Below are 19682 nucleotides of genomic sequence, written 5' to 3'. Positions count from 1 at the left end.
TGTCCTAGTCTCTAGTGACCCAAATGTGGCTCAAGACCCTATCATAGGATTTAACGTGATAGAGGAAATCCTTAATGAGCAAATGAAACAAGGGGGTACTGAAAACGGTGACTGTGCTGCTAGCATTGTGAGTAATGCTTTTGACATTGATGCTGTTTCTGCTAAGACTTTTATCCAGTTGATGCACACCAACCAAACGGTAGACCTTGAGACTCATGTTAAAACAGGACGAGGTAAAGTTGCTCTGGGTCCAGGTGAAGTTGCCACTCTTCGCTGCCGCACCCGTGTTTCTGCAGAGGAGGACACTGCAATGCTGTTTTGCCCAAGTGAAACCCAAGGGTTACCCGAAGGACTTCATATCCAAGAGGTACTGTTTAAAGCAAAAAGGGGCAACTCTACCACAGTTCCTGTGTCAGTCACAAATACCACGGGCCATAGTATCACTTTAGGTCCACGTGTTATTTTGGGACATATTGAGGGGGTTAAAGCAATATATCCAGCCGCCCTCCAACCAGTTAAAACTGAACAAACTGAGAAAGTAACAACGGATGCAGACGTTAAAGTCTCATCACCTCCAAAAAGTGACTCTAACGAGGCATGGGATCCCCCTGTTGCCTTAGATCATTTAACTAGAGAACAACAAAGAGCAGTAAGAGAAATGTTAAAGGAGGAGTGTAAAGCTTTTTCTAAAGATGATAGTGATGTAGGCTGTATTCCCTCCCTCCAAATGCACATTACTCTTCAAGACCAGACACCAGTTCAAAAGACTTACATCAGTGTACCCAAACCTTTACACCAGGAAGTCAAAGCATATTTGCAGGACTTAATCAACAGAGGGTGGGTTACAAAATCAAAATCGCCTTATTCTTCTCCTATAGTGTGTGTTAGGAAGAAGTCAGGTGAACTCAGACTTTGTGTGGACTATCGTGAACTAAACCGTAAATCTGTGCCTGATAGACATCCTATTCCTAGGATACAAGACATGCTTGATAGCCTTACTGGTAGCTCTTGGTTTACAGTACTGGACCAGGGGAAGGCTTATCATCAGGGGTTTTTAGACGAAGAAAGCCAGCCTCTCACAGCATTCATTACACCCTGGGGTTTATACCAGTGGGTCAGGATCCCATTCGGACTAAGTTCCGCCCCAGCTGAGTTTCAAAGAAGCATGGAGGAGTGTCTGTGGGGTTTACGTGATGACATTTGCTTACCTTACCTTGATGACAATTTGGTCCACAGTAAGTCATTTCAGGACCATATTGAACATGTCAGGGCCGTGTTGCAAAGGTATCAAAAACATGGTGTAAAATTGACTGCTAAAAAGTGTGAACTGTTCAAGCCTAATGTGAGATTTTTAGGCAGGATTGTATCAAAAGAGGGTCACAGTATGGATCCAGCAGAGGTCGCTCCTGTACTGGCACTGAAAGAGAAACAGCCTAGCACAGTGGGTGAAGTGAGGCAAATACTGGGCTTCCTATCATACTACAGGTCTTACATACAAGATTTTTCACGTATAGCCAAGCCCTTGTATGAACTTCTTGCTGGTCCATCTGTTCAAGACTCACAGGATGCAAAGACATTGAAAAAGACTAAAAAAGGGAAAAACAAGCAGAACCGAGGACAGCTACCCTCGTCTGCCCCTGTCAAATGGACTGAGACTCATCAACAAGTTTTGTCGTACCTGGTTGATAAACTGTCTAATCCGCCTGTCCTAGGTTATCCAGATCTGAACCAACCTTTTGTGTTACATACTGACGCTTCTCAGGCAGGATTAGGAGCTGTACTTTATCAGCGTAGCAATGGTAAGCTAAGAGTGATAGCTTATGGGTCTAGAACCTTAACACCACCTGAGAAAAACTACCATATGCATGCAGGAAAATTGGAGTTCTTAGCACTTAAGTGGTCTATTTGTGAGCGGTTCAGGGATTATTTGTTTCATGCACCATCTTTTGTGGTTTATACAGATAATAATCCACTCACTTATGTCTTAACTACTGCAAAGCTAAATGCATCAGGTCAACGTTGGGTGGCAGAGTTAGCAGATTTTAACTTTTCTATAAAGTACAGGCCAGGGAAAACAAATGCAGACGCAGATGGGTTATCCAGGATGCCCATGGACTTTGAGGACTATATGAGACACTGTACACATTCAGTCAGTCAGGATGCTGTAACAGCTACACAGCAGAGCATCCTGGTGCAGCAAACGGAGCAGACGCCAATGTTTAGTGTGGTTTCATTTGATGCTCTTCAGCAACAGGCAGGAGCAGAGAGACTTTTGGACACTATTCAGCCTTTACCCAGAGAGGAGATCTGTGCAGCTCAGCAACAAGACCCTGTAATAGGTAAAATGTACAGTTATGTGAAACAAAACAGAAAACCTGCTGCACATGAGATTCAAAACGAGAGCTCAGAGTTCAAGGCACTTGCCAGGGAGTGGAGTAAACTGTGTATCAGGGAGGATGGGACTTTGTTCAGAAAAACGCAACACAAAGAGCAACTGGTTCTTCCTGCTGTGTACCACCCCCTTGTCTTAAATGAACTACACAAGCAGATGGGTCATTTGGGCTCAGAAAGGACAATAAACTTAACTCGAGACCGTTTCTATTGGCCGAAAATGCAAAGGGACATTGAGCACTTTGTCATGAATGTTTGTGAGTGTTTGAAAAAAAGAAAACCAAACAGACAAGCACGTGCCCCCATGCAGAGCATTGAAACTACTCATCCATTTCAGATTGTGTCGATTGACTTTCTGCATCTTGAACAATGCAAAGGCGGTTGCGAGTATATTCTTGTAGTCATGGACCACTATACTCGCTTTGCTCAAGCATATGCTACAACTAACAAAGCAGCGAAGACTGTAGCAGAAAGACTGTTTAATGACTTCTGCCTTAGGTTTGGCTTCCCGGAGAAACTGCATCACGACTTGGGGAGAGAGTTTGAAAACAAACTGTTGCATCATTTGAAAGACCTGTCAGGTATTAAAGGGTCACACACAACTCCTTATCACCCGCAAGGAAACGGGCAAACAGAACGGTTTAACAGGACTCTTCTCTCTATGCTAAGGACACTAACAGAAGAACAGAAAACAGACTGGAAAAGCCACCTTCCCAAAGTCATACATGCATATAACTGTACTGTTAATGAGTCTACGGGCTACTCTCCATTCTTCTTGCTGTTTGGTAGGCTACCACGGCTTCCTGTGGATCTTCTGTTTGGTATTGAACAGCAGGACAGCCCAGGCCCTTATCAGGACTATGTTGACAAATGGAGGCAAAGGATGACAGAAGCCTACAACATCGCCACCCGAAATGCAGGCAAATCGTCACAGCGAGGTAAAACACAGTACGACAAGAAAGTGTATGGGCCACCATTGAAAATCGGCAGTCGTGTCCTGGTGAGAAATGTGACTGAGAAGGGAGGTCCTGGCAAAATCCGCTCCTACTGGGAAGACAACATTTATGTCATCAAAAACCAGAAGGGTGAGGACAGTCCCGTGTTCGAGTTGGTGCCAGAAAACGGCCAAGGCAGGACAAGAGTTATGCACAGGAACATGTTATTGCCTTGTGATTTTCTCCCAGTCTCAGCAGACACAAACAAGACTGGAGATAAAACAAAAACAAAGAAAAGACTTTTAAACAAAAATGACAAAACCCGGATGAGACAAGCGCAGCAGGTGGAAAGTGAGGAGGAGTCAGATGAAGATTTATCAGATGCTGTTTTTACATGGACTGTTCCTGAGCCTCACGAGACACCTGCACTGGACCCCACTGCGACAGAGTTCATTCCACTGCTGGACAGGGATGAGCTTCTACAAAATGAGACTTTTCAAATCGCTGATGATGATCAGGAGGACCCCATCCCAGCTCAACTGCCAGAAGAGGACGCTGAGGAGACTGAGGATGCGAGAGATGTGGACAGTGGTTCAGATTCTGAATCTTTGGAAGAAACACAGCAGATGAGTACTTATCCAAAGCGAGACAGAAAGAAACCACAAACTCTGACTTATAATACTTTGGGTCAACCAAGTTTTACTGAGCGAGCCGTTGCAACTAAAGGTTTAAGTGTTCATGGTTACTGGCGACCTTGGTAAACAAAAAGACTGTTGACATGTTAAGACTGAAGTATTCATGTTATAAGACTGTTGAAACTCTTCACACTTTATCCTCCAGGTATATGAGTTAAAAAAAAAAAAAAAAAAAAAAAATGTACTCATGGATTGATGGCCGATTTATGGTTTAAGACTGTGGTACTTGGGTAATTGTTTTTCTTGGTGAATGAAATGGGAAAAAGATGCAATACCCTTATGTAAAGTAATGGTCAAATGGTTTGGTTATGTTTACACATGTATTGGACTTGTAATAACATCTGAGCAAGCGTCAGGGGGTATACACAGCTGCAGTGCACGGTAGTCTGAGTTACTCATAACGGGTAGTGACCTAAAATACTGTCCATTCCATACTATTTGGTTCATTATAATAGAAACTTGAGCAGGTACATTTAAGTGTCGGGACGACATCTCTTAAGTGGGGGAGAGTGTGAGAGAATTTGACAATTTTGAGGTTTAGTAGTTTCCAATTAGACAAATGTACAGTTTAAGTAAGAGTTAATTAATTATAAATGGTTCACAGACACCCCACAACATTTTTTTGTATTGTCTTTGGTGCCATTGTTATTATTGTGAATGTTAATATTGTGGTGTTGTAATTTACTGAGTGCCCCTGAACGCCTCACAGAGTTTGTAGTGGAGCTAGACCGGAGACGCAGCAGATTCTCTGCAGCGGAGGCACGGGCCAGAAGGAGAGGCTAATTTTGATCATTGTTGGCCAAATAAAGACTTTGATGCAATTCACCCCGTTTTGCTCTCTGTGCCTCGGAGCAGCTGCAACATTATGTAGTCATATAACAAGTAGAAGCCTTAGAATGTAATGCAATGTAGACCTGTAGTATTTATATGATATCCAACAATCAATGAATTGTTTTTCGATATAATAATTTTTTAATGAATAATGTACATTAATCAACATTCCAATTAATGTGATTGCATCCCTGCCTTTGTAAACCAGCCAATAGAACCTACTTGGCAATAAAGGTATATACAATACAAAATAAAGGGACATATACAGTTCAGTTATATGCAGAAGATATAATGCACCTAAATGGTACAGCAATAGTGTGAGTATAGTCTTGTTAAAGGTGAAAGAGGAGAACATGAATGTCAACATCATTGGCTCTCAGAAGGTCATTTCTTAAAATTATGCTTAAATGAATAATAGGATGGGGGCTTTAATTGATTGCGTTATTGAATTCCGTTAATGTGATGCTGTGGGGAAAAAATGTCCTGACTAAATGAAGTTTTTCTTCATGGGATTGTGCAGTTCTTCTTGCAGTGTGACTCTTTTCTTTGGCATAAAGTAGTAGAATAAAGCTTTGAGTCGAGATTTAAAAAGCCGTATGCCAGGCGATGACAAAAATCTCCAGAGCCTCCACTAACATTTGACAACTTATCCTCCAGTTAACTGCCTGCTGTTCAATGTCCTCATCGTGTCCTCACCAAAAACTTAGAGACGGTACAGAGAAAATCCCATCAAAGCCAACAGGGGAAAAGGCTTATTGGAGGGCCATGAACCTTCATTTGTTTCCATCCTCCTCCCTCTCTCTTTTGCATTCCTCTCCTCTAGCCCTACTCTCACAATAAGACTGTACAGCAGGCTTTTTCCCAGCTCAGAGTGGGCCTTTGGAAAATGACTGTATGACAGTAATCACAATAAACGTGCATATGGTAAAGTCTGTGTTAGCTTATTTTACATTTTTTCTAGTATTTTTGACCATTTCACAAACAAATATGTGTATTACACTTCGGTAAATGCGAACCCAATTCACAAAACTCAGTAACAGTAATTTCTAAAAAATTATTATCATTTTGACCTCAATGATTTTCCATTGACATTGGCTACAAACTCCTTGGGAATGCTAAACATTCTTCTGTGCAGAAAAAAAAGCTGCTGTACAATAAAAGTAGTTGTAGAGGAGCTCCTCTATTAATGTTCAGCCAGTGTAATTATCATAAAGTCCCTCTTGGGTCATTGATTTAGCCCCTAAAAACTCATCTCTGTGTTCTAAACTTAAACACAATATTTATTTTTCTATTAAATTTATCAACTCTTGCTCTAAAAATGGCTCAGATAAAACTCTGTCACTTTGAACCCATGTGTTTGAGATGGTCATCAGTACACTGCAGTTTCAAGGTAGAATTGCTCAGCTACGGTGCTGACTGTGTGTTAATAAAGTAAAAAATACCTTGATTTTCACCAGATCAGGTCTTTAATATTTTTGAAGAATTTCAAGGCAGGTATGTGTTGTGATATTTTACTGCATCCAGAGTGCTGTGTCATCTACTGTATGTATTACACTTCAGTAGACCACATTACACTGTATACCTTATAAAACTGACTGCTAAGTGTAGATGGAACAGCAGGTTTTTGAACATAATGTCCATTAAAGCAAAGTCTGAGACAGGCATGACAATGAATACTCATCCAGTCAGGCTGTAATAAGGATTTAAGTGGTTAATTCTTCAGTCTAAATTACTCTTCTTGGAAGAAGTTAGTTGGCACAGCTGGAGCAATTGAGACCCTATAGAATGAGAAGACTTAAAACAGACACCCTTGTTTGCTCAATTATACACAACCATGTCCTTCTGGTGATTAAGTGCAAAGTTTTTCATGATGGAACTTTTCCAAGTCAAAAGCGAAATACACAAAACGTGCAAAAAGCAAACCTGAGACATTAGTCTGAAGCTGTAAATCACCAAGTTCCAAATGTAAAAAAAACAAAAGCATTATCTTCTCAATTGAATTTAGCTATTTTTTAAGATACTGTTGGTAACCTTACAGTTGTAATATTATTTTTATGTAGAAGAAATAGCATCATATGTGGAAATGTAATTATAGGTAGAAAAAATGTGCAACCTAATGTGGCCGCACAGCATAATTGTAGAAACTACACTTGATGATTAAAATTGCCCCCGTTTATCAGGGGCACCACTTAGGTATTTTATCTAGGCCACCTAAGATACCTTTATCAAGAATATTTCAGGTTCAATAATCAGTAATTAATCAAATCTACTTGTATTCATCAGTCTCATAATCAAAATCGTTCACTCTGATTTCATTGACCTCCAGTTCCCCAAACAAAGAAATACATGGTAGAATCAATGATAATTCTACACAAACATTTATTAACTAGTACCACAAACAAACAATAAACAACAATGACGTAACAACAACAGTGAAGAAATGAACGAATAAATGCAAATAAACAAAGTAATCAATTACCATCATCACTGGAAGCAGTTGGTAGAAAACATGATGAATTTAGAATTACTTTGTAATTGGAAAACCAATTGTAATTTGTAAATTCACCCGTTTAGCAGAAGGAAAGTGATGCTTGTGTAGCCTTTGTAGCAGTGAGAGGGAGGCAGCTGCAGGATGTGAAGCTGTGATGATCTGCTGGATGACTTGGTTCAGGAACGCAGAGACGAAGAGGCACTTTGGCATGTTTGCATTGCAAAAGTGTGCCAAAGTGAAAACACTAAGAATCAAAGGTCATAGTTATACAGAAAATATTCGGACTGTTGTATTATTAAAGTTAACTTGAGGAGTCCAACTTTAAGTAAAACATAGGAAAACAAAGCCCTAGTTTAAAGTTGGGTCATGCATTTCTTTAAGCCAGCATGAAAGAACCCAGTTTTAAGCTTTTGTTTTAAGCCATTCTTGGTTTTAGCCATCGTTTTAATTTTTTATGAAAGAGCCCAGTTGCATTCCAATGTCTTTCGTTTTGGAGCCAAATTCAAATCAGCATCTAGCCAATTGTGGATGTGTTCCTCCCAAGGGGTGGTGTTGAGCTTCACTGTCCAGGAGAGATCAGATACCTTTAGAACATACTTTTAGTTCATTTTTTAAACATACACATCCAATTGTTGAATATCTATGATGATCACGGATCTGAAATACCATTGAATAGGTGATTAAAACAATATCAAACGAAATGACATGAAAGTAAGCTGCTAATCTAACTAAGAACACAAGCATATATATTCAATAGCAAGAAAAATAAGACTTAAGAAGTCTATATACAGCATATACTTGAAATAACAGTCTTTCTGTGTCTTTTATTGAAGTGACAGAGAGATGGGGGGTGTTTGTGTATCATGTTTCCTTCTCCACAAACACTTCAGATCTGATGTCTTCCTCTTTGATACTGGTCCTGAACAACCTGGTGTCATAGATTGAATCCAAATGTTGAGATCATCTCTCCAAGCGGTGCTGAATTTCTTTATTTTTAGGATTTAAAACTGTTCAGTTCATTGCTGTAAAGAAAGTTCTCAGTGTTAGGAGGAGAGAAAGGTCAGGAGGTCACAGTGAAGAATTAATCTCCTCTCCTCCAGAGGCGTGGGCGTTCTTACATTTGCGACTATGTGCCCCTTATCAGACTCTGATGGAAGTAGGAGACATCTTGTTGTATGTGAGAGTGCCATGAGTGGTCATTTTGAAGTAAACATCCGATCTGCAGATGTTCCACTTGGAGGTGAGTTTTGGGTTAGCTGTCTTCTGAAATGGTTTCTTGCCAAATATTTCAGCCTTCTCGAAATCTGTGTCACTATAATACAGTCCTCAAAATAATTATCATGTTTATAATGAACAGTATGTGTTTGTACTCAATTTTTAAGCATGCACATACTGTATTATGTGTGCATGCATTTGTGTGTGACTGAGTGTAGTTCGAGATTATCCGTGGGTCAGTAGTGGGATCAAGTGTAATCCAGTCGTTAATTAAACTAGAGGAGCAAAGGTGATTGTGAGCTCAGCACTGAAGACAAGAGAATGAAGGACTCAAAGCTTAAAACCGCATGATACTGTCTGCTTAGAAATTCACTTTAATCAAGGTCTTAGCTCCCTCCCACCACACACTCGCTCTCTCACACGCGCACAAATCTTGATACCGAAGCTTTTGTGTCTCCGGCTCTGCACAGAGTCAGACAAACGGGCGCAGGCACAACAGATGGAGTCTCGACAGTATTTGATTAAGAAAAGGAATTAACATGATTGAATTTTCTGTTTCTCTACTGAGGCTTGACTGAGAACAAGGGTTCATGAGACTTTCAGTCCAATAGAAGTCACTCTTTTAAATTGTCAGTTATGTCATGAGGTGATACATTCCACATTGTGAACTGCTAAACACTGTGCAACTCAAACTGTATTATATTGTCACTCCAGACAGTGGTAAGTTATTTGTTTCCACTTATGCTACCTGTTATCTCATTATGGGAGAGCATGTTAGAGAATGTACGATCGCCTCTCCTTTAGCCCACATGGCTGCAACATCCTGCCTGTTTCACATAATTATCTCCTTCATGTTATGGGATGAATCACCCAAAAACCTCCAGTTGAAGGAGAAATTTAAATCGCAGGTCACTGACAGGTCCTGATATTACATGAACGCCATGTAATGTCAGTATGTCAGAGTTTTTCCTTTTATATGCTGATTCGTAGTGAGAATTTTGGTGTAGTTACAGTGTTTGCTTCTTCCATCATGTCGCTTAGATCAGCCCTTTTATTTTAAGTCAGTTATTCATGACTTTTTCACGTCCTATTCAAATTACTATAACAGATATATTCAAGTCTGTTATCCTCACAGCATGTCATCCAACCAATATGCTGCAGCAGCCCCACTCTTGTAGCGGAAATGTTGAAACTGGTTGTAAAAGTTTTTGAAATGACTGATAAAGCCCCTTGGCAGAGCTCCAACATTTGAACCTGTCCTACTCACTGGAAGAATACCTTAAAGAATTAATTTTACAGCTGCACTTTAAAGATCCCATATTGTGCCCCTTTCTAGTAAATTTGTGAAAATCTGACACTTTCACAGAATGTCTTTTTAAAATTTTCAGCTCAAAATACTGCAAAGATAGGTTCATTTCATCATGACTGTATAAATCCTGGTTTTATCCACGTTGCAAATGGGTTATTTCAGTGTCTGTATCTCTAAATACAGCTGAGCTGCTGCTGTCCCACGACAATAAGTTTGACATAGCCAGGCTTTCCTTATGTACACTGGATCAACAAAACCTAAAACCTCAGGCAGAGATAATGGGTATTAGGACAGTGGTTATCAACTTCCTTTGTTCATTCAGGCTTTCTGCTTCATACAGTTAATTGTCTTTTAATATATTTATTTTATTGATCGATGGAGCCATTTTTTTCTAACTGACAGCTGCACATTAGAGCTGTTAAAATTCATACATTTAAACATGATATTGTACTAAAGGAAATTTAGGTTTGGCACTGACCCATAATGTGGGATGTCATTTTCGTTTTTGCCCAAATCAAAGTGAAATCACTTGTATTGATTGAATAATCTCTGTAATAAATACCAATAGAATAATGATTTTTCTGATGTGTCCTATTAGCTGCAGTGCCGGCAGTGAAAACAGTCTTAGCAGCAAATCAGGACCAAACATAACAACAAAAATAACGTGTTTTCTGCATCACCAACTGAATGCACGTAGGTCTCAGTGTTAACACAATGCAAACAATATGCAATACTGTAACTGCACAGCTTCATTCATTAGCATTAGTAACGTGCAGCTCAACAGGTTTGCAGATATAACATATTCCCTCAGCTGAGAATCTGTTCTCTGCTCACAGAGAATCATCAGGAAATGAACTGGTAAAAAGTGATTTTAATCAGAAACTCTGACCATATCCTGCCCCAGACCAAATTAGCTAAGCAGATGTTACCATGGTGATCCAGCCAGGTTGAAATAGAGCCCTCTTCATGACGTTGACAACTCTGGCTTTAGGCTCAACATACCCATTACTCCATCTGATGTAGTACAGCATTCAGATGTGAAAGGACTGGCACAGCTGGGCGTAGCATTCAGTGAAGCACAGCATGCAACATGAAAACACAGTAACCCACACACAGTCCTTGTTTACTGGCATCAAATTGGTCTCAAAATTTCCACCATCTCTGAATGTCCCTCGGCTTTAAAATTTTCACAGAGCTTAGACCTGTGGGCGTACGATCGAAGCTAATGGGGACGTGTGTCTGCTGTTTAGTTTCAGGACCCTCTGTAAGCTTTTTTAAGATGAGTCCTCCACACATGTTAGAATTTCTATTCACTGTTGATGATCATTCGCTAAATGACCAGATTACAATAAATTAGAAGTGTGTTCTTATGTATAATGCAGTAAAAAAAAAAAATAGATATATTTTTGTCAAAAAAAGCCAAATTAAAGTGACCATGATTGTTAAAAACAATAAAAAGAGAAAAATTCTCAAACAGAAGGGACATAAATACTTTATAAAGGCACTGTACAAAAGGTATAGGAACATTTGTCATGTAGGAGTTTCTTCACAAGTTCATAAACAAGTCCTGAACACTGAAGCAGGAATTCATGTAGCTTTCCTGACAAGCTAGTATATATACTACATGTAATTATTTGCAATCCACCATGTCCTAAATGAAGTGTTTGCCATTTATTGTAAATCAAAAAGGTATCCACACTGTGAAACCTGAATGAGCGGTGCTAACAAAAGAAAGACTTCATCTGGTTGTGAAGAAGGAGACTGCATGGACAACATCCTTGTTCCTCAAATGGTTAATGATGGTGATGATGCCAGAAAATCATTTCCAGCTCAGCTTCCTCTGACAAATGGGCAGGCCATCTTCTTTTTAGAAGTTAATTATTCTGTTTTCTTAGTGTTCAGAGATCCAGTTTCTTACCTTTGACTTAATTACTGCTTTTGATAGACAGAAGATGGTAGGACAAGTATTTAAACAGAATTAGAAATACTGAGCTGCAGTTAAGTGATGGATCAAGTCCAGTCACCTCATCACAGGTAACCACCGTCTTCAATAGGAAGTAACAGGAACTGCCCAACCAGAAGTGCACACAGGAGCAAAATGCAACTCCTGTTATAGACATGCACTTCTGTAACCACTTTATTAATATGTATTGAGAGTACAGACTCTTTAATATGTGTTAAAGACAGATACTCCAGTATCTTTTGATCCTTCATTGTCAGTGTTTAGAGAAATGTGACGCATTTCTATTATATATCTTGTTGATAAACGCTAACATGGAAACAATCTTAGAATTAGTTATACACAAAATCTCCAATATGCTCTTATAGAATTACAACACTGTGCATGTTGTTTTAACAGATATGCAACATAAAAGCATCAACACACTGAAGGAGACAGCTTCAATAATATCATCATTACACATTTAAAAACTGGATTTATCAACAACCTTCAACTAAAGAGATGTGTAAAATAATGCAGTAAATGGATTCATTAAATAATGCAGTGCACATCTTGGTATAAAATGTAAATACTATCACAACGCAGGTATGCCAGTGCAACATAATGTTTACTAACGTATAAAATACAGTAAATATGAGAAGCCACAATATAAAAATTATTCTTCATATATAGCTTACAAACCCCGGTGCAGCTGTCAGAGTAAAGTAATAAAAGCTGCCTTTAAATTAAAATAAGAACAATCTGAAGATCAGCTGTAATGCATAGTTGCAACAGTTATTGCAGAAGTCTGTAAGTAATAAAAGTAAGGTTCAAGAAGTCCAAGAGACATTATTCATTATGAGGCCCTGTGTGTGAGACAGTCGATGTGTAGCTGGCTCACAGGTTGGAGGAAGAACCCGTTTTGAAATCTATTTATGTTTCAGTTTCTTGGTTCACTGAGGTCACCATGAATGGGACAGAAGGCAAATCTCAAAGAGAGTATTTGAATGTAAATTTGGCCCAGTAGCAACCTCTTTCTAAGTAAGTGATGCTCTGGGAACAGCACTGTGGTATTAACTACAATAACTGTGAACTATATGAACTATGAACTGTAATGTTTCAGACTATTTACAACTTATTACATCTACACCTGACATCAAGGCAGAGAATGTCAAAGACCGTGAGGTGGAAAGACTGAGGTGATGAGTGAATAAGACAGTAGGAATAAGGGAGGGTGTAGGGAATGAGGAAGAGCTTAGCAGGTAAAACTAAACAATGTTATGACCACAAGTGCTAAATAGAAGAAAATAACATCAAGCAATTAAGACTCAACGTCAACCAAACTGTCAAACATAAACACTCCACTGCTGCTGAAGTTGGTTGTTGTAGGTTAAATAAACGCAGCAAAACATAATTAACGCTTATAGTGAAATTAACTCCATCGTGCAAAAATAACCCAGGAGTGTGAAGCCTTAAGTGAGGGTGACATATAAAGCTGCTAGCAAAGCAATGCACACGTGTAGCCTTAACACTGTTAGGAAACATGTTGTTGTCACTCCTCCCTGGACTGACACCAGCTTTCTCCGTCATCTCTGGTTGCTGTCAGATGAGATGATCTTCATGCCTGGATCCTGCAGATGAAGGTGATGCGGGTCCTCTGTCATAGCTACAAGAATGCAATCTTCTGTACCTTTTTACATTAGAATAGTATGAAAAGTTATGATCAAACCGATCCGTGGTATTGTGTGGGTAATTATAATTCTAAGACTGTTAGCTCTCAGGAGCATTATTTTTTCTGATCAAGAGAATCATTCCAACAATTCCTACCATCAGCAAGGAAATGAACAGGATCTGCTAAAAATAGCCTATATATTCAAGACTACAGATGCTTAGAACAGTGCAGTCAACGAACAGCAATAGTAACACATACTCATATAACAGAAATGAACCACAATGATCAGTAACAGCGTTCTGCAGTGCAATATTAACTTAGTTTAGTGAGCAGATTTTTATCTATTGTTCAGTAATCTCCTGAACAAACAGTACGTTGAGACGACAGCAGTTAGCAAACTTGTGATAATAGATCCATTATGATTAAGTAACTGTAACCAACATTATAGCTGATAGTTCGCTAATATTAACAACACTGTCTTACCTAATGTATTCGTGTTGACACTCACTAACTTAATGAATGTAGCATTAAATTTGGAAAACAAATTTAAAAAGCAAAATTCTATGTTTTAGTAGAAGTGATTACTCATATCTTAATGCTGTCTTAAACACTGGGGACATTGTATTTTATGTCTACATCTGCCATCGGTCACCAATGATAAGTCAGCGTAATAATGTGTTAATAATACTGTAATAATAATATGTTAATTCCACTAGCCTGTTGTTCTTTGCAATTAATTGAAAAACAATAGCGCATATGTGTAAGTACTGGCATGTCACATATTGGCATTATCCAATATGGTGTAACTGTAGTGTAGGAAAAGATTCTGAACAAAGAGAATACAAAAATATTAATTAAATAAAAAAGACTTAATAATAATAATGTTTAAAGCCACACCCACATTATTTGATGCAGCACCCTTGAAGATAAAATAAACTAAGTGTAAAATTCAGCAAACTGAAATCTAACTTTTGAGACATTAAATGTTCTTTTCAGCCCTGTTACTTACAGTAGGAATAGACAAATTTGTTTTGGCTTCCTGTGACAACGTGTGAGCTTGCGGAGAATCATTTTCTCATTAATTGTATCCAACTTGTCCTTTTCCATTATATTGGCAATTTAACATCCTGTGAAATACACGTTCCCTGACAGCTTGACATTTTCTGTCGATGCAGTTTATGCTGCTCGAGCTTCTGTGGAGAACCATCTATTTTAGATGATTGTTATTATCGAGCCATTTTTTGCTGACTCTTCCGCTTTACTCCGCATCTGCCGAGGCAACATGCCAGCTCCCCAAAGCGAAAATCTATGCGTTTTGATATTTACTTTGAGAAGCGAGCCTTTTCCCTCATGACGTATAGGCCAAAAGATTAGACTTCATTTCATCCGTGCACCACAGCGAGGTGAAATTATAGTGTTCCCTCTGGTGAGGCTGGTGAGGAGCAGACTAAGTGGCAGGAAATAAAGTGTGTACATCTCGGTTGTGTGTGTCCAGGCGTGTATGTGTGTAAGGTATGCATTTGCTGAAATCTCTGTTATTAATATTTACATATACATTGCCACATCACATCCGTCCTCATTCCGCTGCTCACTCTCTCTGTCTTTCTTCTTCTCCATGACTCTGTTATGTTCTCATGTAAAGTAGAATCCAGAAAAATGCATTTAATGCGACAGACAAGTGGATTTGCATCCAGCTCCAAAACTGTTAAGCGGAAGTACCTTTTCCTGCTTCCCATCACTAAGTCAAGATTTTTGCATGGCAGTAAAATACAGTCACTCCATTTGGTCTCATCTGAGACAATATTTACAGACTGAGTGTATGAATGTGTGAATGTGCAGCCAGGATCAAGGCTTATCCCCCGTCTTTCACACCACCTGCTGTGTTTATTATTTGTCTCTACGTCTGTATTGCATCTGACACCTGTATTGGGGCCCTTTTCATTTCTGTTAAACCTCAGAGTGGGACAATACACGGTCCAGGCATCTTGAAAATTGACTGTGGATCAAACCCTGGAGCCCACTGTGTTTGGCAGCATCATTCACCATTCTGTCACCAAAAAGAGGATTTGGAAAGTTGAATCAGGTTCAAAGGAGGTCAGAGGAAGAAAATAGGTGGGAAAAAAAAAACTGTGTGTACGAGAGTAGGCTGTGAAGATGGAGGTGGACGGGGACAAAAGTGGGAACTTTTACTTTATATCTGTCATTATACTTTGAGCATGCAAGCAGAATTCTCATAGCTACACCGCTTTTTGTTTCCGCTGTGTCCCACTATGTTGTGAGAGATATAAGCTAGAACAGGGTCAGAGCACTGCAGCTCTTTGTTCCCTCTGCAAGAAGATTTCCCAAATCCCTGAAATGAACACTTGTGTAGGGGGTGAACTCCAAAGATGATCCTGGAGCCGCAACAACGTCTGCACACAGAAACACAAAACACACCCAGCTAGTGTGATAGAACGGTCTGTGGAGTGGACAAATTTCATCTTTTGTTGAGTTGGCACAGTTTGACACATATCAGAAATAATTTTTGTCTTAACTACACCCGAGGAGCTGCATACTGTGTTTTTGTTTGCAGCTCATGCTGATCTCTGTGTCCAGAAATGGGACATCAGCTGAAATTTAAAATGATAGCTGTATTGTAAAGAAAATGCCAACAGTGTGTATTGTTAGTTTTTACTTCACTGCCCACACTTTGATTCAGACTTAACTATCTGAGCCGCTTGGTAGCTTCTGCTAGGATTGAGAGAAAGACCGGAGGGAAAAAGACAGAAAAAAATGAAGCAAAATAATATGATTTGACTAGCAGTGTCATGAAGGAAAATGAAACAACTAGAAAAAAATTGAGCTATTGGAAATGTTTCCCCATGCCGGAGTTTTTTCATAATTTCTTTATTCTTGTAGTGTCAACCTAAAATTAAGCGACTGCTCAGACTTCTGGGTCTGATGTTGTTCTGACTGTTTCAATATTACGAGGCCAGAATCCTCAACATCAATCTACTGATGAGCCACATGCTGAGAGAAATTTTCGCTCTGTTGGGAAACAGACACGTTGAAGCCCATTATGTCTCTGATGTTGTCTATTTTTCTGTGTTTTCGTCTTTAGAACTCACCTGGTTCATTTCTCTTTTTCACTGTGGTGATAGGAGTGTAGAAATTAGCCGTCCAAGTGATAAATTATTTTTCTCCTCAAAATTATATTTCAAAAGTGGCTCTTTTAATGTTCACTTGATTTTTATCTCTCTTTCTTTTTGACAATCTTCACACTGTCTTTGATTGTGTGTCTGAGCATTATTTTGTTCCTTACTAAAAAAAACCAACACAAAAATATGAATGAGATTGATTTTGATCACACATTCTCATGAACTGAATCTTCTTCACCCACTGAACAAATCCTTGAGCACCGACCCCCCTAAAAACAGAAAATACTTACTAAAATACTCCACAGACATGGTAGTGATTTGTGTGTGTCTTTAATACATCAAAAATAGATAAAATATAGCTGTTTCTTTTCATAATAATCAAAAATAGAATTCAATATTGAATATTGAATTCAAACAGTAGACTTACAATTTATCTCATTATAGCCAGAAGCAGCACTATATCTTTGAACTGACTCTGACCAAAAAAAAAAAAGGTTTTGACAGCTTACTCACTGTTAAGCAAAGTAGAAACTCATTCCAATTAGAATATATAAATTGGAAGTCAGCCTGTCTGTAATCATTGTCTATGCGACTAGTTAAGTCAACTCAATATATTAAGTTTATTGAACTTGTTAAGTTAATTTAGCTCAACTAGTATTACACTTTCACAACTCATAAGATGACTTTTCCTTAATCAATCAAGTGAAATCCAGTGAACTTATATTTAAAAGGCAGCAGAAGAACTTTTGGAACTAAGTTTAATTAACTGTATTATGTCACTATGTTTGTTGTGTCACTGTAACTGTTAACACTACCTTCCTTTTCTTCTCTCTTTGTTTCTGTCTTTTTAGGGGAGATTTGTGCCTTTAAGATCTATGGTCAGGACGCTCCATTTGAGGCTGTGGTGTTGAATCGTACATCAGGAGAAGGAGTCCTGAGGGCCAGCAGCCCTGTGGACTGTGAGAGCCAGAAAGAGTACACATTTATTATCCAGGCCTACGACTGTGGGGCCGGGCCCAGCGGGGCCGACTGGAAGAAATCCCACAAGTAAGTCAAGCTGTGTCTGTTAATGTGTGTATTTAATCTAACTCTGACAAGATGCATCACTCAAACACATTTTTTACTGCCTAAATAATGCAGTTAACAATGACTTCCACTAATGATTAAGCTAGCTAAGTTAATTTCAATTCATACCATGATCTTTTCCTAAACCTAATCAAGTAGTTTTGGTGCTTCTTGGTCAAAGAATAAATTACAAACACACAAATTAACCCATGCTTTGTAGTTGTACATACAGTATGTATATGTTTTTTTATGCATACATTTGAATATGCATGTTCAATATAATTATTTTCCTTTACTTGAACCCTCATCAGTACACCTAGAGTACCTGTGGACCCCAGGGGTATATAACTGGTCATATTTTTTTATTTGTAAGTTGGATTTTTCAGTTCCTTTAGGTAGTTGTCACCCACATAGTTGCCATCACATAAACCAAAACTTATTTGATTCCAACCAGGTTTGTGGTGTATATATAGAAAAATCATTTGGGGTACATGGGGACCCCAGCCAGACCCCAGGCAGACTGTACATCTTTTATTTATGTATGTTTGTGTTATGTTGCTTTTGCATGACTGCTTCAGTTGCATTGTGTTTCATTTCAGTCCAGGAGTTCCTACACTAATATTGTAAGCAATACACTACAGTAATCATCAATAGTAATTTCATTGTTTCTTTCATATTTGCATCTGTAGACGACGCACGTTTTAGGAAAATATACATTGAGAGGATATGGACAGGTACAGAAATGTGAAACAGATGAAATACTGCTGGGGTCCAGCTAGACCCCAAGTGTACGGATGGAGTAGGATTTGTACTGGTGAGGGTTAAATTAGTAAGCAAAAATACCTACATGTTTTTGTAGTTCTTAGTGTTTATTATAAAAATACCTTCATAAGTTAGACTTGAACCTCAAAGTTATAAAGAAAAACAATTATAATTAGATCTAGTCTGCTCTGTTTCCATTTGTTTTCTCCTTTCTTATGTGGTTTTTATTCTTCGACATTGCAGCAGTGACAGCTGACACTTGCGGATCTGTCTGAGGATGTCCTCCTAATGGCTCATCAATATATTGTGCGTCTGTATGTGTGTGTGACAGTGTGATGTGTTTAAGATTGACAGACATTCAGAATGACATGGACAGCAGCAAATCAAACCCTCTGGTCCTTCAGTCGGAGACAAGATGTTGCTAAAATAAGCTGCTGCTTGGTACCAAAAGGGAAACGAGCGAGACGGAGAGAGAGAATTTTATCAGCTCAGGGATCTGTGATGAATTTCTTTAGTGGAAGATGAATGACACACAGTGGACGAGTGTGTGTGCATACTTGTGTTTGTGTATGTGAGACGTTATCACTGCATGACATTCTAAATAGGCCTCATTAAGCTAATGTCATTAATTAGCCAGATGTGCTTCCTCAGATAGACTGTGAGTTGTTGTCAGCGAAGGTCACCGGTGAGGAAAACTTCATGATGCATCTACGTTATTGCTTCATTTATATACTTTGGTGCACAAATGTCATCAGAGTGCCGAGTTAATGTCTTCCAGAAGATGAGATTTTGTGTTTATGTGTGCGTTTGCATCAGAGTAGAAGGGATGAAAACAAGTAGGAAAAAAAGGCAGTGAGAGAAATTAGAAGCTTGAAAAACAAGGTAGCTTTACAAGATTTGCTGTGGAAGAGTCTGTACGAGAAGACAAGCCTTTTACATCAACGTTCAATGAAAATCCGTTTCACACAGAAAGACCAATAAACAAGAAGCTCTGTCTTTTAACCTTTTAACCAATTCTTAAGTCCTGCACTTCGGGAATAAATCTATTTGCCCATAAGTACCTCTGACTTCAACTAATAATTGTATTTCAGACTGACAGTGAAATTGGTCTTGTTTTCTTTCAGTCATTACTAATGACTTAAAAAGATTTTTCCTTCTCTCTCTGCTCTTCTTGTGTCCTTACATTTCCTTTTCTCCATCAACCATTTCTACTCCACTTTCTCTGCATATTTGTGACTTT

The 19682-nt window shown here is 38.8% G+C and overlaps 1 protein-coding gene across 1 annotated transcript in view; it reads left to right on the top strand.

The window, feature by feature from the left end:
• The window catches only part of clstn2a (calsyntenin 2a), a 164830-nt gene that overhangs the window by 100123 nt on the left and 45025 nt on the right, over window positions 1-19682 (top strand). Inside the window, exon 3 of the mRNA XM_023282689.3 lies at window positions 17467-17662. Within this exon, the coding sequence (XP_023138457.1) occupies window positions 17467-17662 (196 nt within the window). The remainder of the gene's footprint in view (window positions 1-17466; window positions 17663-19682) is intronic.

Source organism: Amphiprion ocellaris, chromosome 10, assembly GCF_022539595.1.
Source record: "Amphiprion ocellaris isolate individual 3 ecotype Okinawa chromosome 10, ASM2253959v1, whole genome shotgun sequence".
Classification (NCBI taxonomy): domain Eukaryota; kingdom Metazoa; phylum Chordata; class Actinopteri; family Pomacentridae; genus Amphiprion; species Amphiprion ocellaris.
This window is presented reverse-complemented; position numbering and strand designations above follow the sequence as displayed.